Source organism: Entelurus aequoreus, linkage group LG21, assembly GCF_033978785.1.
Source record: "Entelurus aequoreus isolate RoL-2023_Sb linkage group LG21, RoL_Eaeq_v1.1, whole genome shotgun sequence".
In the NCBI taxonomy this organism is placed as follows: domain Eukaryota; kingdom Metazoa; phylum Chordata; class Actinopteri; order Syngnathiformes; family Syngnathidae; genus Entelurus; species Entelurus aequoreus.
Genome location: NC_084751.1, coordinates 37253300 through 37277693, shown reverse-complemented (window position 1 = coordinate 37277693; position 24394 = coordinate 37253300). Strand labels below are relative to the sequence as shown.

The window sequence follows — 24394 nt, the reverse complement described above, 5'->3', positions numbered from 1 at the left end:
CTTAATAATTTTGACAAAATAATAGAATGATAAATGACAATATGTTACTGCATATGTCAGCAGCTAAATTAGGAGCTTTTGTTTGCTTATTTACTAATAAAATATTTATTTAAGGCGAAAATTGCAATAAGAAACATATGTTTAATGTACTGTAAGATTTTTAGTTCAAATTAAGCCGATAATTACATTTTTTGTGGTCCCCTTTATTTAGAAAAGTACCGAAAAGTATCGAAATACATTTTGGTACCGGTACCAAAATATTGGTATCGGGACAACACTACTATCCATCTATTCATTTTCTCCCACTTATGTTCAGGGTTGCTGAGAGAGGGTGCCTTTCCCATACTACACGCTGGACTGGTTACGAGTCAGTCACAGGGCGCTCAAATTCAGGGTCTGCTACTTCTGAAGGACGCGTTTGGCGACACCTTTGAAAGCCACGACAAAAGACAAAGAAGTAGGGAAAAAAACCAAAAACAAAACTTACGCTTCTCCCTGTTTTGCACGTCGATGTTGAAATATTACTCTCGCAGGAGGTGAAGGATGGTCCGAATGCATACTGCGATCCAGTAGAGAAGGACACATTTGTGGGCCGCATTTGAAGGAGCCTGATAGAATTCGGACAGCCCTTTGCGTCAGCCTCTTCAAAAGCACACTGTGAAGGATGCAGTTTACATTAAATTTGGACATACACAATTATGCTGAGAATAAGATTATTTCTAGATCCAACATAGTTATAGTACCAGTAGAGTGGAAAAACTAGTTGACTTTATATCAGGCTTGGGCAAGTATTTTGACAGGGGGGGCCAAATTTAGGGGAAAAAAATTGTCTGGGGGCCAGTATATCTGATTTTCAGGAACACTAATACAAAAACTCACAATAATGTCTGATTGAATGCTAAAAACGTTATGACAGACCGCCTTGAAAAGCGGAATGGAATTTTAATTTTTTTTACTGACTGAGACACCTAGAATGTATATGAAAATAAAGAATGTGGGATTTACAATATTAACTATGAACGATAAAACACTGAATATTGACAACATATGAACATCACACCCCCTCTCGATTGACATATTTTACAATCAAGCGAAACGCAAGAAAAATGCAACAAACACAGCGAAATATGAACGCCAAGGGTAAAAAAAACAAAACACCAATGACATTTTTGTGGTCCCCTTTATTTAGAAAAATATCTAAAAGTATACATATATATACTTTTCGATATTAGTATCGGGACAACACTAATTTGCACACTTTGGGAGTCTTTTGGTGTCATAAATCACATATATATGATAATAGCTTCAATATAGAGGCAACTTGTTTTCCCACTCTACTGGTACTTTCAGGGATGTACCTAAACCAGGGGTGTCAAAGTAATTTTAGCTCAGGGGCCGCATGGAGGAAAATCTATTCCCAAGTGGGCCGGAATGGTAAAATAATGGCATGATACTATCTATCTATTTATCTATCTTTGATAACTTAAAAATAAAGACAAATCCAGGTTGTTGTCTTTGTTTTACTTTGGCCAAAAATAGAACAAGCACATTCTGAAAACGTACAAATCACAAATAGTCCTCATGACAAAACACTTCAAGTTTGTTGAAAATTCTGAGGAAATTGGTGCAGCTTCAAAAACACACCGAGCTTAGACTTTGTCTCAGTGCATCTACAAAGCCAGGATTAAAATGTAAGTCACAGTCTTTCTGGGATTGAACAAAAAACAACATGTAAACTCTTCTTGGGATCAAATACCTACTTTGTCATGTCCACGTATCAATTTAGGGCAAACTCAACAAACCGTAAGAAACGGAGGTAAAAACTATTCAAAAGGGTTAAGTTCACTTTTCTCGTGTTTGACAGACATTTTGGGGCAACAATGGCGCCAAATGACGACGTGTTCGACGCGGAAGATGTAAAACGTCAGGTTTTAAGTTTCATGTGGGTCGGGGAGGAGGAGGAGCCACAGTCACCCTTTACTGTATACCTCTTGCTTGGCATAAACCGCTTGCTTGCCTAATAGAATTGCTATTGTGACATCCAATCGACACATTTCGAACAGCAGTTTCTTTCGTTAAAAAAAAAAAGCAGCTCATTTTAATACTTGGCAAACTCATCACGCGGGCCGGATAAAACCTTTTCACGGGCCTGATCCGGCCTGCGGGCCGTACGTTTGACACCCCTGATCTAAACCATTTGCACACACTATTTTAAGTGCACATTATAGGTTGTGTGCAAAGTAGAACATTATATCTACAGTATCTCCACACATATGCCTTTGATATGCATGATATCACATACAGTAGCAACAACAATGACTTGTGCCCTGCTATTGTTGACTAATTGCAATGACACTCTTCATCAACGGCACAGCAGTGGAGATGGTAAGCAGCACCAAGTTCCTGGGGGTGCAGATAACCGACAATATGACCTGGTCCCTACACACCGGAGCTCTTGTAAAAAGAGCTCAGCAGCGCATGCACTTTTTGCGTCGGATGAAAAGAGCACAGCTCCCTCCCCCCATTCTCAGCACATTCTAGAGAGGCACTATAGAGAGCCTGCTGACCTACAGCATCTGTCTGGACTGGAGCCTGTAATGCCTCAGACTGGAAGTCTCTGCAGAGAGTGGTGAGGATGGCGGAAAAGATCATCAGGACTCCTCTTCCTCCTATCCAGGAGATCGCAAAAAGCCGCTGCCTGACCAGGGCTCAGAAAATCTGCAGAGACTCCTCCCACCCCCACCAAGGACTGTTTTCCCTGCTGGACTCTAGAAAGAGGTTCCGCAGCCTCCGTAGCAGAACCTCCAGGTTCTGTAACAGCTTCTTCCCTCAGGCCGTAAGACTCTTGAACGCATCATAATAATCCCCTCAATTCCCCCCAAAAATGGATTAACTTGCTGGAATATAAAGACAATATAACAAACATCCATAAACCATACTTGCCAACCCTCCCGATTTTCCCGGGAGACTCCCGAATTTCAGTGCCCCTCCCGAAAATCTCCTGGGGCAACCATTCTCCTGATTTCCACCCGGACAACAATATTGGGGGCGTGCTTTAAAGGCACTGCCTTTGGCGTCCTCTCCAACCTGTCGTCACGTCCGCTTTTCCTCCATACAAACAGCGTGCGGCCCAGTCACATGACTGCACACACTTTAGTGAATGCAAGGCACACTTGATCAACAGCCATACAGGTCACACTGAGGGTGTCCGTATAAACAACTTTAACACTGTTAAAAATATGCGCCACACTGTGAACCCACACCAAACAAGAATTGCAAACACATTCCGGGAGAACATCCGCACAGTAACACAACATAAACACAACAGAACAAATACCCAGAACCCCTTGCAGATGCTTGTTTTCATTCAGAAAAATCTACCTCTCACACGTGATGACAAGGAGAAAAAGAATTAGCCCACTCTTTGAGCTTCATCTGTTGCACAAATAGACTAATAGTCTGGACTGAGTGAAGCTGTTTTATTTATGTTTTGTGCCTTTTTCCCCCATGCACTTTAAAGGATGGCTGTGTTTTCTACTAGTCTAGACTGAAGCAGTTTTATTAATGTTCATGCACTTTAAAGGATGGCTGTGTTATCTACGAGTCTAGACTGAAGCAGTTTTTTTTTTTTTGTGCCTTTCTTGTTTTTTATTAGCACATTTTTGTTACTCATACTAATACGCTAAAAACAGAGCAGATTGAGCCCAGTTTATAGTATACTTTGGACTGAAGCTGTGTGCCTTCATTGTTTTTGTAGATGTTGTTTTGAGGCATGTTTAAAAAAAAAAAAAAGCACTTTGTGAAAGTCAAAGTTAACAGCGTTTCCCATAATTGTAGTGGGTATCAGGATTATTTCAGGGAGAGCATGTCCCACATTCCAAGCTGCTGTTTTGAGGCATGTTAAAAAAAATAATGCACTTTGTGACTTCAATAAAAAATATGGCAGTGCCATGTTGGCATTTTTTTCCATAACTAATGTTGATTTATTTTGGAAAACCTTGTTACATTGTTTAATGCAGGGGTGCTCATTACGTCGATCGCGATCTACCGGTCGATCGCGGCGGTTGTGTCAGTCGTTCGCTAGCCAGGCATTAAAAAAATAGTCCTAAAAATGAGCGATCATAAATCTTCACTATGACGTCACTTTCGTCACTTGATTGACATTCACGGCACCCGAGGGTCTTCTGAGATGACGCTGGCTGCTGCCAGCTCATTATTAAGAAAAAATTACAGACAGGAAGGCGAGAAACACTTTTTATTTCAACAGACTCTGGCGCCGTACCTGTCGTCAAAACTCCAAAGACCGACTGCACAGTTCCTGCCTTCACAATAAAAGCTCTGCTTCATCCTGCCTGCGCTAAGAGTCTCAGAAAGCTGGCGTGCACAAGCTAGCAAGCTACGGAGTTTGCCGCCAATGTATTTCTTGTAAAGTGTATGCAAAGGAGTATGGAAGCTGGACAAATAAGATGACAAAAAACAACCACTTTCATGTGGTATTGGACAGAAAGGAGGTCTTTCTTTCTCCTCCATTTGAGAATACAGACGTTATCAGCACCACTGTCTGATTCCAATCAAAGCAAGTCATCAGAATCAGGTAATACACCAACTTATATTCTTGTCTTCATGAAAGAAAGGAATCTATTTGTGTTAAACATGCTTGTATTATCATTAAAGACCTTTAACTTGTTAACAATATTAACTATATGTGTTAAACATGCTTGTATTATCTTTAAACACCTTTAACATGTTAATAATATTAACTATATGTGTTAAACATGCTTGTATTATCATTAAACACATTTAACTTGTTAACAATATTAAGTATATGTGTTAAACATGCTTGTATTATCATTAAACACCTCTAACTTGTTAACAATATTAAGTATATGTGTTAAACATGCTTGCATTATCTTTAAACACCTTTAACATGTTAACAATATTAACTATATGTATTAAACATTCTTGTGTTATCATTAAACACCTTTAATTTATTAACAATATTAACTATATGTGTTAAACATGCTTGCATTATCATTAAACACCTTTAACTTGTTAACAAAACATATATTTCATAAATAAGTAAATATAAATAATATATATGAATGAGGTAGATCCCCACGACTTGATCAATTGAAAAGTAGCTCGCCTGCAGAAAAAGTGTGAGCACCCCTGGTTTAATGCATCCAGCGGGGCATCACAACAAAATTAGGCATGATAATGTGTTAATTCCACGACTGTATATATCGGTATCGGTAATTAAGAGTTGGACAATATCGGAATATCGGCAAAAAAAACATTGTCGGACATCCCTAATAATAATACCCTCAATTCCCCCCAAAAATGGATGAACTCGCTGGATTTTAAAGACAATTTAACATACATACATACATAAACGTGGATGCATATGCAAAAGTGCAATATATTTATCTGTACAGTAATCTATTTATTTATATATGCACCTTATTGATTTTTTATCCTGCACTACCATGAGCTAAGGCAACGAAATTTCGTTCTTATCTGTACTGTAAAGTTCAAATATGAATGACAATAAAAAGGAAGTCTAAGACTTATTTACACCAGATTTCGGACACAACTTTGAGGTATGAAGAAGTATGTATAGGATCAAAGATGGATTTTGACTCGCTATATTTGGCATACAAGCAAGAAGTATTGAAGTAGAAGTTAAAAAAAAAAGGGAATTCACCTGCTAGCGTCAGTCGTGCAGCTCCACGTTGTGTTTATACGTCATTGCAGCTCTTATTCCTGCCGACTTCTGGTCCAGTTTTGACAACGACTTCGGCCACATTAAGAAATATTTCTTAGTTCAAACAAGTACACCGACAGAAAGCAATATGTTTCCAAGGAATACCTTAATACCAAGAGTGTGCTACTTACTGTAGTTTGGCAGCTTTGAGCTGCCCGTTTCAGAGCCCACTCTACTTCCTCCTTTCGGAGAACACTCCCGCCCAACATCTGGTCAGCAATTATGTCATAAACACCCACACAAGTGGACCGTCACATTGTATAGCCAAAGTCAAGTTCATAAGGTATTTTTAGCAATATTGTTTTTATTCCAGTAGTAGGTTGTTTTAAGCCTTTATGTGTCACCGGTCACAATATTAGGTACACCTGCATATCTACTGAGAGCGGAGTCAAAAATGTCACTACCCATAGGGGGAACTCGAAATATAATCAAAAGGCAAAAGGATAAAAAAAAACTTGCACTTATTCGATATAATATCACTGTTCCTATGGTCACCGTAGTGTGTTGTCCATCTATTAATGACCAAACTTACGCTCAACCATTTATTCTTCCCGCCATAAAGGCATCCAAACATCCATAGGCATCTTATAAGTAGCATTGGCTGCTGTGACGCGAGAAATTCGGCCGCCATCTTGAAGTGGTGATGAGGAGCCGGCGAGCAGCCTAAACTGACAGTTGACAGGTAGAAAACTAAGATTCCGGGCTGGTGTTCAGCGTTTTCCCTGCTCAAATGAGCGGACTGTTGAAAATAGGAATCGGGGGATTACTTTTCACAAGTAAGATTTAACATTAACATAATTGGTTGTCCATCCATCCATCCATCTTCTTCCGCTTATCCGAGGTCGGGTCGCGGGGGCAGCAGCTTAAGCAGGGAAGCCCAGACTTCCCTCTCCCCAGCCACTTCGTCCAGCTCCTCCCGGGGGATCCCGAGGCGTTCCCAGGCCATCCGGGAGACATAGTCTTCCCAACGTGTCCTGGGTCTTCCCCGTGGCCTCCTACCGGTCGGACGTGCCCTAAACACCTCCCTAGGGAGGCGTTCGGGTGGCATCCTGACCAGATGCCCGAACCACCTCATCTGGCTCCTCTCGATGTGGAGGAGCAGCGGCTTTACTTTGAGCTCCCCCCGGATGGCAGAGCTTCTCACCCTATCTCTAAGGGAGAGCCCTGCCACCCGGCGGAGGAAACTCATTTCGGCCGCTTGTACCCGTGATCTTGTCCTTTCGGTCATAATTGGTTGTATTTTGTGAAAATAATATTACCACAGTGTTGAGAAGGAGCGGAGATCTTCAATAGTACTGAAATCGTAGCCGCTAGCAAACAAGAGTATGACCATATTATATTTGCTTGTCAATGAAATTAATGAAATTTAAAAATGTCATACTTGATTAACATAAAGTTGAAATAAATGATGAAGATAAAGATTGTTAAAGCCAACAGGGGTAAAAGACAATCAGTTGGACAGTGGCTATACAGTATTATACAAGTCTAAATTTAGTCTAGCTTTCCAACCCAATTTTGTGTAGCCCGCGTTCGTGAAATGTGTGGGACAAAATATGTGATAAACAGGAAAAGGCCCTAAGATATAGATATCTAATGTATTCATACATTGTTTATGTAGGATATACGCATGTATATATCACCTAATCATATTGTTTCTTGAACTTAAAAATAGCTGACCGTTTTTTCCCCCCCTCTCTGGGATTATATTCCCAGTTTTGATCTCGGACGTCTGGTCACTTATAGCAAATTATGAATAATAAAGCACACCAAAACATGTGTCCTTTATCATACCTACACGTATGACAAAAAAAAATCAGTGGTATTCAGTGAGGTATTACGAATTAAATGCGCTGACAGTTCATTGCTCCCGCCAAATGAATTGCACTGAGTGGAGCGGATCACCACTCCAAGATGGCGGCCCCGCGTCTCGTCAGCGCCAGCAGGCAGTAGCGCTCGATGCTGGTCTACTTATAAGATATCTATGCAAACATCTATAGCTCGTCTTCTTTGTTGCGTTTACCTGAACATCATTTATCCAGTACCACCTGCTGGTCACATTGTGTATCACAGTCATCTGTAGAAAATGGTTGGATGGATTTATTTTTATTCCTTTCATGAAAATGCATATATACAAGCTACCTACTGTTCACACTTTCATTGTTTTTTTCGTTTCTTATACATTTCCATGATCAGAAAGGAGCAGATGGAAGAATAATATTCTTAGATTTAGCTGCCCCCCTTATTTTTAACACAAATTATTTTAGATTACTTTATCACTGTTCCCTCCACCAACACCCAAACTCCAACATACTTTTTAATTTTCCCTTTAAGGAATTTCACAATGACAAGCCCAATCAAAATCAAAAATCAGTTTGATATAATTCCAGTTGTCTCTTTTTGTTCCTCTTTTAAAAATATTCGTGCCACTTTTTAAGTCTTTTGTGGAGAATGCATATACTGTACGTATATGTTTAAGAGTTATTTCTTTATTCATAGTCATGTTTGAATCAGCTAGTGTTTTTCCATTTGTACTCTTTCTATTTCTTCATTTTATGTCGGCAAGTAAACTGTGTGTGTTACCTTGAAGACTTGGAATATAAGAGTTGGAGTACTCCCTTATATCTTATCTGTAGTAGAACAATGAGCCTGTATTCCTTTCTGGAGAGGGTGGGGGCTGTTTGCGGATTCAAGAAGTAGTCTCTTTCCGTTTGAATGCCAGATCAACTAGAGCAGCCGATAAGAATGTATTAATTAAGTTAATCTCCCAAAGCTTTGGAATAAACTAGAAAATATTACAATTCTGTCTTGATGGTCCTTCTTACTCAGCATATATGTCATCGAAAGAATTTGGGATTGACCAGTAATTTAGATTCCCTTGGAGGACGAACTGGTCTGACGCAACAATGTCTTTAGAGAATTCCATGCTTTCACACCAGCAACAGACAAGCATATCTGTTTCAAGTTTGGATGTTTAAAGTCACACGGCCTTCAGACGTGAACACAAATATCTTTTGTAAGTCCTTCGGAAGAACTTTATTTCTAGCTTTGAACATCACTAATAGAGTATGCAATTCTACAATGTCTTTGAGTTTTAATAATCCTGGCCTAATGAAGAGTGGATTTGTGTGGTCTATATATCCTACTTTAAAAATAATACGAATTACTTGTCAGGTTCAAACACTGATGACATCTATTAAACAGACAAGAAGCAAGGAATCATGCAGAGACAGAGTTACATTTTGCTCAATGAGGAGACACGTTATTGGGCTGTACTCTAGTTACAGATCCAAACTACGCTCTAAAATCCGGCCCACGTGCTCCTCTATTTATTTGGGAGGTCCCTGGTTATATCACTGAAGCTGCTGCTGAAGGAAAGGGGGGTAATCTCAGCAGCCCCAGTTAGACACAATATATGACTATTAATGAAATGCAAATGTGCTGACATTCGTGATATCGCCCTGTCTCTGCTCTGTCTGCGTCACGGCACTCGATGTTCGCCCTTGGCAGTCAGCAGGCCGATTCTGGACACAGACACTGATACGAGACGACTCGCTTTGCACAGATAGAAAAGTACAACTTCAGCACAATTGATAATAACTATAGCAACGGCCTTTAAGCATAAGAGTTGTGTGATAACTTACACACAATTATTCTAACGTTACTCTTTTCTGTAAAAGAAATAAAGGCATAATGTTGCTGTGGTATTTATTTCCCCATATTTCTGCACAATAATTGAAATAAGGTAGAATAATTGAGCAATACAACATTCTCATTGTATTATACGGGTAACTGTATTCAACCTTGTTCAAAATAAATGCGCTTTTAGATACCTTATTTTTTACATGCAATATATAAGCTTTACATGTCAATGTTTCATCTAGGATGACCCCAAGAAATCTGATTTCAGACACCTTCTCAGTTTTCACATTATTTTATGGATAAAATAACTTCTACCTTTCTTTTATTACTGAAAACCATACATTTAGTTTTTTCCAAATTTAAAAAAATAATTTATTTACATCAAACCACAATTTTAGTTTAACCATTTCCTCTTCAATATTATCAGCTAAGATTTTCAAGTCTTTGTATCGTCTGCGAATAATACGTACTGTAACATTTTCGAAACCTCACTCATATCATTTATATATAAAATAAAAAGTTTGGGTCCTAAAATCGAACCTTGTGGAATACCACATTCAATATTCATACATTCTGACCTATAATCATCAATCTCAACATATTGCTGTCGTTGTTGTAAATAGCTGGTTAACCAGTCCAGTACAACTCCTCTAACTCCATAAGTATATAAAGTTAACTGCTTTTGTATGCTGTTTTGCAATACCAATGTCACGTGACTTCAAAATTGACACCTAATTGGCGGGTTCTGAAACAGGATTGATTGATTCAGTCTTGCCGGAAGTGAGTATTGCTTTTGGAAGCAGCACATTTTTCGACACTGAATTTTTCAGCTCTGAATATTTTTTACACTTAATTTTTATACACTGGATTTTTTTTACACTAAATTATTATACACAAAATGTTTATGCACTGAATTTTAAAACACTGATTTTTTTTTTATACACTGATTTTTTAAAACACAATGTTTTTTACACTGAATTTTTATATGCGGATTTCTTTTTCACACATATTTTTATACACCGGATATTTTTTTACACTGAATTATTAAACACACACACACGAAATTATTATACACTGAATTTTTATGCACTGAATTTTAAAACACTATATTTTAAAACACTGATTTTTTAAAACACAATGTTTTTTACACTGAATTTTTAAATCCTGATTTCTTTTTTACACATATTTTTATATGCTGATTTCTTTTTTACACATAATTTTATATGCTGATTTCTTTTTTACACATTTTTATACACTGGATTTTTTTACACTGAATTATTAGACACACACTAAATTATTATACACTGATTTTTTTATACACTGATTTTTTAAAACAATGTTTTACACTGAGATTTTTATATTCTGATTTTTTTTTTTTTTACACAATTTTTATACACTGGATTTTTTATACGCTGGATTTTTTTTACACTGAATTATTATACACACACTAAATTATTATACACTGAATTTTTATATACTGATTTCTTTTTTACACATAAATTTTATACATTGGATATTTTTTACACTGAATTATTAAACACACACACACGAAACTATTATACACTGAATTTTTATGCACTGAATTTTAAAACACTATTTTTAAACACTGATTTTTTTAAAACAACGTTTTTTACACTGAATTTTTAAATCCTGATTTCTTTTTCACACATATTTTTATATGCTGATTTCTTTTTTACACATAATTTTATATGCTGATTTCTTTTTTACACATATTTTTATACACCAGATATTTTTTTTTACACTGAATTATTATACACACACTAAATTATTATACACTGAATTTTTATGCACTGAATTTTAAAACCTTGACATTTTTATACACTGATTTTTTAGAACACAATTTTTTTTACACTGAATTTTTATATACTGATTTTTTTTTTACACATAATTTTTTATACACTGGATTTCTTTTGCACTGAAGTATTATACACACACTAAATTATTATACACTGAATTTTTATATACTGATTCTTTTTTACACATTATTTTTATACACTGGATTTTTTTACACTGAATTATTATACACACACTTAATTATTATACACTGATTTTTTTTAAACAATGTTTTACACTGAGATTTTTATATACTGATTTTTTTTTTTTTACACATAATTTTTATACACTGGATTTTTTTTTACACTGAATTATTATACACACACTAAATTATTGTACACTGAATTCTTATATACTGATTTCTTTTTTACACATACATTTTATATATTGGATATTTTTTACACTGAATTATTATACACACACTAAATTACTATTTCATTAGATCGATTGGTAGACAGGGTAATTTGTTTTTGCATACAGAGTTTGTGCTGCCCTACAAGGCACTGCTGGGATTCGAACCCAGGATCTCCTGTTTACTAGACAGGCGCTCTAGCCAACTAAGCCACAGCACCATGTTTTATAGCATACCTGGACAATTGCATTGGAACACTCGAATAAGTTGCATTTATGCAGACTCACAGATATTCCAAAGCCACATTTAATATGTTTTCATAAGTTTGATCGGTAGAGTGGAACTTGTCCTTGCATACCAATTAGTGCTACCCAAAAGGCAATGCTGGGTTTTGGACCCAGGAACTCCTGTTTACTCGGCAGGTGCTTTAACCAACTAAGCCTCAGCACCACTTGTGCAACTACTGAAACTGTACTCCTGTGTCAATGTTCAGAGTGGTTGGCCTGAGCCTGCAGTTGGACAAGAATATCTGTGATCAGGCGCTTTAACCAACTAAGCCACAGCGCCACCTGAGTTTGTCAATCAAATCTGTAAAAATGTGCAGATTTGATTGACAATCAAATCTGTAAAAATGTGCAATGTAGCAGCAGAAGTGTTATTTAAGCATATTCACAGCTTTTCGAAAGCAACCATCTCCAAATGTCATTAGTTCGTTTGATTAGTAGACAGTGGAATTTGTCTTTGCATGCAGTGTTTGTGCTGCCCTAAAAGGCACTGCTGGGATTCGAACCCAGGATCTCCTGTTTACTAGACAGGCGCTTTAACCAACTAAGCCACAGCACCGCTAGCAAGACTTCCGTTGAATAGATTAATTCTAAAATGTCCACGCACTGAGCTACTTTCACCTCAAATTGAACCACTGGGATTCGAACCAAGAATCTCCTGTATACTAGACAGGCACTTTAACCAACTAAATCTCAGCACCACCTGAGATTGACAATCAAATCTGTAAAAATGTGCAGATCTGATTGACAATGAAATCTGTAAAAGTTTGCAGCGGAATTTGTCTTTGCGCAGCCCTAAAAGGCACTGCTGGGATTTGAACCCAGGATCTCCTGTTTACTAGACAGGCACTTTAGCCATCTAAGCCACAGCGCCACTTACAACATTACCAAAACTGTTCTGCCGTGTCAATGTTCAGAGTGTGTGGAGTGTGCCTGCAGACAGATCCTCTGTATCTGTGAGGGATATGTTCAATGTAACACCCAAATAAGTTGCACACATGGAATGTTTAATTTCGTTGTGGCTCGTGCAGCCCTTTGAGACACTTGTGATTCAGGGCTATATAAATAAACTTTGATTGATTAATTGATTATTATACACTGAATTTTTATGTACTGATTTTTTTTACACATAATTTTTATACACTGAATTATTATACATACACTAAATTATTATACACTGAATTTTTATATACTGATTTTTTTTTACACATTATTTTTCTACACTGGATTATTTTACACTGAATTATTATACACACACCAAATTATTATACACTGAAGTTTTATGCACTGAATTTTAAAACACTTTTTTTCTATCCACTGATTTTTTTTAAAACACAATGTTTTTTACACTGAATTTTTATATAAACCGATTTATTTTTTTTACACTGAATTTTTATATACTGGATTTTTTTACACTGAATTATTATACACACTAAATTATTATACACTGAATTTTTATATACTGATTTTTTTTACACATTATTTTTATACACTGGATTATTTTACACTGAATTATTATACACACACTAAATTATTATACACTGAATTTTTATATACCAATTTTTTTTTTACACATAATTTTTATATACCGGATTTTTTTTACACTGAATTATTATATACACACTAAATTATTATACACTGAAGTTTTATGCACTGAATTTTAATAATAATAATAATAATACCTGGGATTTATATAGCGCTTTTCTAAGTACCCAAAGTCGCTTTACATGTTAAAAACCCATCATTCATTCACACCTGGTGGTGGTAAGCTACTTTCGTAGCCACAGCTGTCCTGGGGTAGACTGACGGATTTTAAAACACTGATTTTTTCTATCCAGTGATTTTTTTTAAAACACAATGTTTTTTACACTGAATTATTATACACACAAAATAATTAGACACTGAATTTTTATGCACTGAATTTTAAAACACAGATTTTTTTTATACACTGATTTTTTTAAAACATGTTTTTACACTGAATTTTTATATACCGATTTATTTTTTTTTACACATAATTTTTATATACTGGATTTTTTTTACACTAAATTATTATACACACACTAAATTATTATACACTGAATTGTTATATACTGATTTTTTTTACACATTATTTTTATACACTGGATTTTTTTACACTGAATTATTATACACACTAAATTATTATACACTGAATTTTTATATACTGGATTTTTTTTACACTGAATTATTATACACTGGATTATTTTACACTGAATTATTGTACACACACACTAAATTATTATACACATAATTTTTATGCACTGAATTTTAAAACAATTATTTTTTTAAAACACATGTTTTTACACTGAATTTTTATATACCGATTTTTTTTTTTTTTTACACATAATTTTTTAATACTGGATTTTTTTTATACACTGAATTTTTATACACACACTAAATTATTATACACAGAATTTTTATATACTGATTTTTTTTTACACATTTTTATACACTGATTTTTTTAAAACATGTTTTTACACTGAATTTTTATATACCGATTTTTTTTTTTTACACAGTTTTTATATACTGGATTTTTTTTACACTGAATTATTATACACACACTAAATTATTATACAACTGAATTTTTATATACTGATTTTTTTTACACATAATTTTTATATACTGGATTTTTTTACACTGAATTATTATACACACACTAAATTATTATACAACTGAATTTTTATATACTGATTTTTTTTACACATAATTTTTATACACTGGATTTTTTTACACTGAATTACTATACACACACTAAATTATTATACACTGAAGTTTTATAAATGTTTTAAAACACAATGTTTTTTTGCAAAGTGCATTCAGAAGGTCCTATAAGCAGGGACTATGCCGGCAAAAAGGCACACCATGAACGTTAGTCAACGAACCAGTGTCACAAAGAAGGCAACACCATAGGGGATAAATCCTCCTGGCTAGTGATCAGATGCTGGTGAATACCCTGATCACTAATCAAGAGTAGGTGTGTAGAACACCACTTGTAACAGTAGTGAAGTCACAGCAAGACTAAAACCATAACAGAAAGTGGAACAAAACTAAACATTAAACACGAGCAAAACGATACAAAAACTCACACAGATCGTGACAAAGTACATGTATAAAGTGACACGGATACATATGCACAGTGTGCTTCCCCTTGAATTCATTCAGCATGACTAAAACATCCACCGGCATTAAGCAAACACGCATTACTGACAGAAGGTCAATTGTTTAGGTGGGGGAGACAGCTTTATGAACATAAATGAGAACATAACCAAAATAACCTCAGACCTGGCAACTTCCTGTGTTCAAAGGGCAAACGTCAACACACCGTCTCTAGTCTGACTTTAAATCGTGGAGGACTAAAACACATTTAGGGCTCGAGATAAACAAACAAACACTCTCTTAGACAGCGAGAGTGACTTTAATTTTGTCAGGTTCAAACACTGATGACATCTATTAAACGAGACAAGAAGCAAAGAATCAAACAGACAGAATTCAATTTGACTCAGTGAGGAGAGACGCCTGGACACTGTACAGTGTCTCAGCATGCTCTGGCGAAAGATTGTACGCCACCTCTTTTTATTTGGACTGTCCCTGATTACATGGCAACAGCTGTTTCTAAGGGACATGGGTCGTAAACAGCCATCGCCTTTTTTACAGAACAGTTCAAAAGAAAAGGTCGTAAACAGTTCACAGAAAAGGTCGTAAAACAGTTCAAAGAAGCGGTGCCTGGAGGGGAGTCTGGTCCTGCTTCCTCTTCGCTTTTGTAGTTCTTGGGTCAAGACAATATCTTTCTGTTGATTACAATACATGAAAGAAACAGAACACCTTCATGTTGCTTCCCCCTACACAGTGGAGTTTTACAAGCCTTCTTCTTGGTAGGTTCATAGACAGCTTTCGTCTTCTCGAGTATAGTATTGTGATAACTTAGATACAATTATTCTAACAAATTTCTCAACACCAAAACCACTTTTTGGGCAAAATGGATGAACGAAAATGTTACCTTTCTCTTTTCTAAAGCTGCGCTTTAACACAATTGTACGCTCGTACTGTTTAAGGCAGGGCTACTTAAATACAGGGCATTCTGACAGCACTCACAGCGCTTCCATTTTTTACGAGTTTTGTTATGCAACAACTGCCTTATTCCCAAGGACAAACCCCAAAACCAGTGAAGATGGCACGTTGTGTAAATGGTAAATAAAAACAGAATACAATGATTTGCAAATAATTTTCAACCTATATTCAATTGAATAGACTGCAAAGACAAGATACTTAACGTTCGAACTGGAAAACTTTGTTATTTTTTGCACGTATTAGCTCATTTGGAATTTGTTGCCTGCAACATGTTTCAAAACAGCTGGCACAAGTGGCAAAAAAGACTGAGAAAGTTGAGGATTGCACATCAAACACTTATTTGGAACATCCCACAGGTGAACAGGCTAATTGGGAACAGGTGGGTGCCATGATTGGGTATAAAATCAGCTTCCATGAAATGCTCAGTCATTCACAAACAAGGACGGGGCGAGGGTCACCACTTTGTGAACAAATGCCTGAGCAAATTGTCGAACAGTTTAAGAACAACATTTCTCAACGAGCTATTGCAAGGAATTTAGGGATTTCACCATCTACGGTCCGTAATGTCATCAAAAGGTTCAGAGAATCTGAAGAAATCACTGCACGTAAGCGATGATATTATGGACCTTCGATCCCTCAGGCGGTACTGCATCAAAAAGGGACATCAGTGAGTAAAGGATATCACCACATGGGCTCAGGAACACTTCAGAAAACCACTGTCAGTAACTACAGTTGGTCGCTACACCTGTAAGTGCAGGTTAAAACTGTACTATGCAAAGTGAAAGCCATTTATCAACAACACCCAGAAACGCTGCCGGCTTCGCTGGGCCCGAGCTCATCCAAGATGGACTGAAGCAAAGTGGAAAAGTTTTCTGTGTCAAGCTTCAAAAAATGGTCTCCTCAGTTCCCAAACATGAACAAGGCCATGTAACACAGTGGTAAAAATGCCACTGTGCCAACTTTTTTGCAATGTGTTGCTGCCATTTAATTCTAAGTTAATGATTATTTGCCCCAAAAAAATAAGTTTCTCAGTTCGAACATTAAATATCTTGTCTTTGTAGTCTATTGAATTGAATATAAGTTGAAAAGGATTTGCAAATCATTGTATTCTGTTTTTATTTAGGAGTTACACAACGTGCCAACCTGCGATGAGGTGGTGACTTGTCCAGGGTGTACCCCGCCTTCCGCCCGGATGCAGCTGAGATAGGCTCCAGCGCCCCCCCCCGCGACCCCGAAGGGAATAAGCGGTAGAAAATGGATGGATGGATGGATGGACAACGTGCCAACTTGACTGGTTTTGGCTTTTGTAGAATAACTTAATTTTTCTCCTCATAATTCAACGCACAACACCCTAATTGATAGAACCTACTGAGGGTGCAGCAAGAGCAACTGGGTACAGACGATCACTCTACAACAGGGATATTCAACTAAATTGTTTTGGGGGCCACACTTCCAGAAGTTAAAGACCAGGGAGCCGGACTTTTCCCTTCGCTATTATTATTTTGTATAGAGATGTCCGATAATATCGGCCTGCCGATATTATCGGCCGATATATGCGTTAAAATGTAATATCGGAAATTATCGGTATCGTTTTTTTTATTATCGGTATCGTTTTTTTTTTAAAAAATTTAAAATTAAATCTACATAAAAAACACAAGATACACTTACAATTAGTGCACCAACCCAAAAAACATCCCCTCCCCCATTTACACTCATTCACACAAAAGGGTTGTTTCTTTCTGTTATTAATATTCTGGTTTCTACATTATATATCAATATATATCAATACAGTCTGCAAGGGATACAGTCCGTAAGCACACATGATTGTGCGTGCTGCTGGTCCACTAATAGTACTAACCTTTAACAGTTAATTTTACTAATTTTCATTCATTACTAGTTTCTATGTAACTGTTTTTATATTGTTGTACTTTCTTTTTTATTCAAGAACTTTTTTAAAATTTATTTATCTTATTTTACTAATTTTTTTAAAAAGTACCTTATCTTCACCATACCTGGTTGTCCAAATTAGGCATAATAATGTGTTAATTCCACGACTGCATATATCGGTTGATATCGGTATCGGTTGATATCGGTATCGGTAATTAAAGAGTTGGACAATATCGGAAATCGGCAAAAAGCCATTATCGGACATCCCTAATTTTGTATATTCCGGAGAACCATTGGATTTTGGTCTATTTATTTTGTCAGCGTTACAGGAGCTGTCACGCCAAATTTCTTCCCTCTACAAAAACCTTCCCTCCCTCATTTCCTTCCGTGGTCATGTTTCCTCTTACGTCATTGACAGCGATCGATAGCATTTCGGCTTTGACTGCCCGTCGCTGGAAAGATACTTCGTCTTTGACAGCTGCTGGAATCTGAAGAAATCGATTTTTTTTTTTTTGTACAGGCGCGAAACAGGACAGTCGCGTGCAGGTTAAGGACCTCCGGCAACTTTGTGATTTCATTGGACGCAGCCCCGGAAGTAAATGGGGCAGGGAAGGTTTTTGTAGAGGGAAGAAATTTGGCGTGACAGAGCCCTCTGCTGTTTCTTAGGCCAGGCATTATTATTATTTTTTTTTCATAAAGAAATACAATCATGTGTGCTTACGGACTGTATCCCTGCAGACTGTATTGATCTATATTGATATATAATCTATATATTGTGTTTTTTATGTTGATTTAATAATAAAAAATTTTTTTTAAAAATATATATATATATATATATATATATATATATATATATATATATATATATATATATATATATACATACATATATACACACACACAGGTATATATATATATTTTTTTTTAATTAATTTTTTTAATTTTTATTTTTATTTTTATTTATTTTTTTCAATTTCTTGTGCGGCCCGGTACCAATCGGCCCGGTGGTTGGGGACCACTGGGCTATACAATAAATGTTCAACCGTTGTTGTTCAACTGTGGAGAAAGCAGTTTTGTGTTTGTGTCGAAGCGGATGTTGTGACAGAAACAGTTTCCAGCATCAGACATTGTTCTCTACCCACGCTTCACTGATGAACGCTGTACCATTTTTAGCATGTGTAGGAAATATGTCAAACCACCACCGCAACAAAAACAAACCCTCTTATTGCCTCCTGTCTGACTCATCGGTTTCACATTTTTGGGGTATTTTTGGACACTTCACATGTGTGCATGATCTTATTTTATTTTACCTGTTGGCGTTATTGACGACAAAATGGTGACGGTGTGGTTTAATAAATCAATCAGTCAAACTATATTTGTATAACACTTTTCATACATATAACATGTGGCACAAAGTGCTTCACATCGTGAAAGGTTCGTAGAGAGTGTAACATCAAATAAAAGTTATACAAATTAAAGGCCTACTGAAAGCCACTACTACCGACCACGCAGTCTGATAGTTTATATATCAATGATGAAATCTTAACATTGCAACACATGCCAATACGGCCGGGTTAACTTATAAAGTGCAATTTTAAATTTCCCGGGAAATATCCGGCTGAAAACGTCTCGGTATGATGACGTTTGCGCGTGACGTCACGGATTGAACGGAAGTATTGGGATACCAGTGTCCCAATACAAGCAGCGTCTGTTTTCATCGAAAAACTCCACAGTATTCTGGACATCTGTGTTGGTGAATCTTTTGCAATTTGTTTAATTAACAATGAAGACAGCAAAGAAGAAAGCTGTAGGTGGGATCGGTGTATTAGCGGCTGGCTGCGGCAACACAACCAGGAGGACTTTTAATTGGATGGCAGACGCGCTATCCGACGCTAGCTGCCGACCGCACAGATGATCGGGTGAAGTCCTTCGTCGCGCCGTCGATCGCTGGAACGCAGGTGAGCACGGGTGGTGATGAGCAGATGAGGGCTGGTGTAGGTGGATAGCTAATGTTTTTAGTATAGCTCTGTCGAGATCCCGTAGCTAAGTTAGCTTCAATGGCGTCGTTAGCAACAGCATTGCTAGGCTTCGCCAGGCTGGACAGCATTAACCGTGTGGTTACAGGTCCAGAGTTTGGTTCGGTGTCTCCTGATAGTAGAAGTAATAGTAGTATTGTTGATCTTCTGTCTATCCTTCCAGTCAGGGGCATGTTTCTTCTGTTTCTATCCGCAGTTAAGCACGATGCTATCACGTTAGCTCCGAAGCTAAAGTGCTTCACCGATGTATTGTCGTGGAGATAAGTCACTGTGAATGTCCATTTCGCGTTCTCGACTCTCATTTTCAAGAGGATATAGTACCCGAGGTGGTTTAAAATACAAATATGTGATCCACAATAGAAAAAGGAGAACGTGTGGAACCCAACGAGCCCTTGTACCTAAGTTACGGTCTGAGCGAAAAAAGATACACCCTGGCGTCCTGCACTGCACTCTAATCCTTCACTCTCACATTCCTCATCCACGAATCTTTCATCCTCGCTCAAATTAATGGGGTAATCGTCGCTTTCTCGGTCCGAATCGCTCTCGCTGCTGGTGCAAACAATGTGCAGATGTGTGGAGCTCTTCAACCTGTGACGTCACGCTACTTCCGGTACAGGCAAGGCTTTTTTATCAGCGACCAAAAGTTGCAAACTTTATCGTCGATGTTCTCTACTAAATCCTTGCAGCAAAAATATAGCAATATCGCGAAATGATCAAGTATGACACATAGAATGGACCTGCTATCCTCGTTTAAATAAGAACATTTAATTTCAGTAGGCCTTTAAAGGTCCTGGCAGGTCAATATTGTCCTGTAGTGGTATCTTCTAGTTGCAACACAGTCTAATAAGATGAACAACAGGAAATAAAGTCATGGTCAAAAGTTTACATACACTTGTAAAGAATGTAATGTCATGGCTGTCTTGAGTTTCCAATAATTTCTAAAACTCTTATTTTTTTTGTGGTAGAGTGATTGGAGCACATACTTGTTGGTCACAAAAAAACATTCATGAAGTTTGGTTCTTTTATGAATTTATTATGGGTCTACTGAAAATGTGAGCAAATCTGCTGGGTCAAAAGTAAACATACAGCAATATTAATCAATCAATCAATCAATGTTTATTTATATAGCCCTAAATCACAAGTGTCTCAAAGGGCTGTACAAGCCACAACGACATCCTCGGTACAGAGCCCACATAATATTTGGTTACATGTCCCTTGGCAAGTTTCACTGCAATAAGGCGCTTTTGGTAGCCATCCACAAGCTTCTGCTTGAATTTTTGACCACTCCTCTTGACAAAATTGGTGCAGTTCAGCTAAATATGTCGGTGGTCTAACATGGACTTGTTTCTTCAGCATTGCCCACACGTGGGCAATGTGTGGGCAAGGCAAGGACTTTGGGAAGGCCATTCTAAAACCTTAATTCTAGCCTGATTTAGCCATTCCTTTACCACTTTTGACGTGTGTTTGGGGTCATTGTCCTGTTGGAACACCTAACTGTGCCCAAAACCCAACCTCCGGGCTGATGATTTTAGGTTGTCCTGAAGAATTTGGAGGTAATCCTCCTTTTTCATTGTCCCATTTACTCTCTGTAAAGCACCAGTTTTCAATTTTTGTTTCATCTGACCACAGAACTTTCCTCCGGACGGTCTTATCTTTGTCCATGTGATATTGAAACAGAATTTGAGCTGTTTGGCCACAATACCCAGCAATATGTTTGGAGGAGAAAAGGTGAGGCCTTTAGTCCCAGGAACACCATTCCTACCGTCAAGCACGGTGGTCGTAGTATTGTGCTCTGGGCCTGTTTTGCTGCCAATGGAACTGGTGCTTTACAGAGATTAAATGGGACAATGAAGAAGGAGGATTACCTCCAAATTCTCCAGGACAACCTAAAATCATCAACGCGTAGGTTGGGTCTTGGGCGCAGTTGGGTGTTCCAACAGGACAATGACCCCAAACACACGTCAAAAGTGGTAAAGGAATGGCTAAATCAGGCTAGAATTAAGGTTTTGGAATGGTCTTCCCAAAGTCCTGACTTAAATGTGTGGACAATGCTGAAGAAACAAGTCCATGTCACAAAACCAATAAATTTAGCTGAACTGCACCAATTTTGTCAAGAGGAGTGGTCAAAAATTCAACCAGAAGCTTGTGGATGGCTACCAAAAGCACCTTATTGCAGTGAAACTTGCCAAGAGACATGTAACCAAATATTAACATTGCTGTATGTATACTTTTGACCCAGCAGAATTGCTCACATTTTCAGTAGACCCATAATAAATTCATAAAAGAACCAAACTTCATGAATGTTTTTTGTGACCAAGAAGTATGTGCTCCAATCACTCTATCACAAAAAAAAATAAGAGTTGTAGAAATTATTGGAAACTCAAGACAAACATGACATTATGTTCTTTACAAGGGTATGCAAACTTTTGACCACGACTGTATATGCTTCAATGTGAACAATGGCAACATCGTGTGGTCACTTGCAAGTACTGCAAATTCCTTGCCCCACTAAGAAAACTATGGCTCAAGAATGAACACATATGAAATCAAGGTTGAGGGTAGATGAATACATTATAAATACATTTTGATCTTAAAACTCTAAAACTTACGAAGAGGAATACAGTGGAGGAATGATCCATTGCTATTTATGTTCGTCCATCATTTTTTTGGTAAGTTTCATTTTAACACTATAGCTGCAATGACTCAAATTGACACATACACAATCAATTGTTAATATTAAAACGCCTACGTTTGATACTCTGAACCCAATACCAGGACTCACAGTTATTAATAAACACATTTTAAATTCAGTTTTGCACATTAAAGTGGCAGTCAGAGACTGATTTATAGCATATAGTTTCCCCCCACAGCTTCAGTTAGAACTAACAGCCACATCTCTCTAAGGTTTCATCTTAACAGGGGCACTTGGCAAGGTTGTCCACTTTCTTCGTCACTGTTTGCTATATTTATTGAACCTCTTGCAGCCGCAATTCCACAGCATGCAAATATTAAACGCATCCACACTGCAACCACTCATCATAAAATAAGCCGTTATGCTGACAGTGTAATACTTTTCCTACAAAATCCACATTCTTCTCTTCAAGACACAATCTCACTCATTGACAAATTCAGTTGTATTTCAGATTACTCCATCAACTAGTCCAAATGTACTGTCTTACCTACCTGTATCAATTTTGACTTTTAGAGCATCTCATCGATTCCACTGCACAAAGGGAACATTCCATATCTGGGTATCAATATTTCTTCCACCTTGTCCCACCTGAATTGCTTGAATTACTCCACAATCTTAAAATCAATTGAGGATGCGTTGGAAGACACTGCCCATCTCACTTATGGGAAGGGTTTCTATCGTTAAGATGATGGACTTGCCTCGGGTTAATTATCTTTTTTCAATGATTCCCACCAAACCTTCTCAAATTTGGTTTAAATCACTAGACTCACACATCAATCAGTTTCTATGGAAAAGCCTTAAAACATTACAAAAACCCAACAAATATGGGGTCTAGAACTCCCCAATTTTTCCCATTACTTCCTTGCAAATAAACTACAATACTAATTCAAATAAATTTGTCACGGCCAGGGCGCATTCCAATGCGCCCTCATCTTTGCGTCCTGATGAGCGCACCGCGGGCCACGCCCACAGGCGCTCTCTCTCCGCTGCGGGCGTGCCTCCTCGCGCCTCCTCGCGCCTGCAGACAATCTGCAATCAGCGCACCTACCCGCGATGAGCGAGCTGCCTTCTTAAGCCTGCTCAACCTGCCATCCGGCGCCGCAATATAATCTTCTGTTGGCGTACAGTAAGCGATCATCGGATGCTTGATGCAATCTTGCTCTCTTTCTGTTTTCCCCTCCGTGTTTCATTGTCGTGTCGTGTCGATCCTACTGCAGACCTCCGTTCCCGTGTTGACGTTGCTGTGTGTCTCGTCATTCCTCGTCGTCATTCCCCGTCTTCGATCTCGACCTCCCACTTGGACACGGATCTCTTGATGCCGCTCTCTCGCCCTCTCGACTGTCTTCCTGCCTTCCTGCCTTGTCCCTCCTCTCGCCCAACACAACACTAGGTAACACACACTACAACTAACCACACACATAGCCACACACCACATACACTTTTGGATCTAGTTCACAATCCATTTCCTTAGTTTATATTATTATTGTTTGATTATTATATATATGGTGAATATATATAATACATAGAGCTATACCTCCCCCTGGTGTCTGTTGCCGTCATCTCCCTCTGTCCACTCCATAACAGAATTAATCCCAACTTCTTAGATAATTTTTGGTTATATATTGAACAATCACTCAGCCATGTGACCCCAATTTCTAACTTGCTCTTTAATAGCCAAATTGTTCGAAAACACAACTGCTATAAAAGTATTAATATACGCCAGTGGTGTGCCGTCAGGGCCAGCAAGGCCTTCTCTGCTGGCCTAACATAACCAGAAGTCATGATCATAATTAAAGATAA

General features: G+C 37.6%; 1 protein-coding gene and 3 non-coding genes across 4 annotated transcripts in view; all 4 read right to left on the bottom strand.

Annotated features, from left to right (window-relative positions):
• The window catches only part of sh3bp2 (SH3-domain binding protein 2), a 63868-nt gene extending 57587 nt beyond the window's left edge, over window positions 1–6281 (bottom strand). The window contains 3 exon segments of the mRNA XM_062031612.1: window positions 488–655; window positions 5705–5794; window positions 5896–6281. Of these exon segments, the coding sequence (XP_061887596.1) occupies window positions 488–585 (98 nt within the window). The 5' untranslated portion in view covers window positions 586–655; window positions 5705–5794; window positions 5896–6281.
• A 5474-nt stretch (window positions 6282–11755) lies between these two features.
• Window positions 11756–11829, bottom strand: trnat-agu (transfer RNA threonine (anticodon AGU)). The gene has a single exon. It is a non-coding gene; the product is annotated as a tRNA-Thr (tRNA).
• Window positions 11830–12378: 549 nt separating this feature from the next.
• Window positions 12379–12452, bottom strand: trnat-agu (transfer RNA threonine (anticodon AGU)). Its single transcript has one exon. It is a non-coding gene; the product is annotated as a tRNA-Thr (tRNA).
• A 241-nt stretch (window positions 12453–12693) lies between these two features.
• Window positions 12694–12767, bottom strand: trnat-agu (transfer RNA threonine (anticodon AGU)). Its single transcript has one exon. It is a non-coding gene; the product is annotated as a tRNA-Thr (tRNA).
• Between the last annotated feature and the right edge of the window lie 11627 nt (window positions 12768–24394).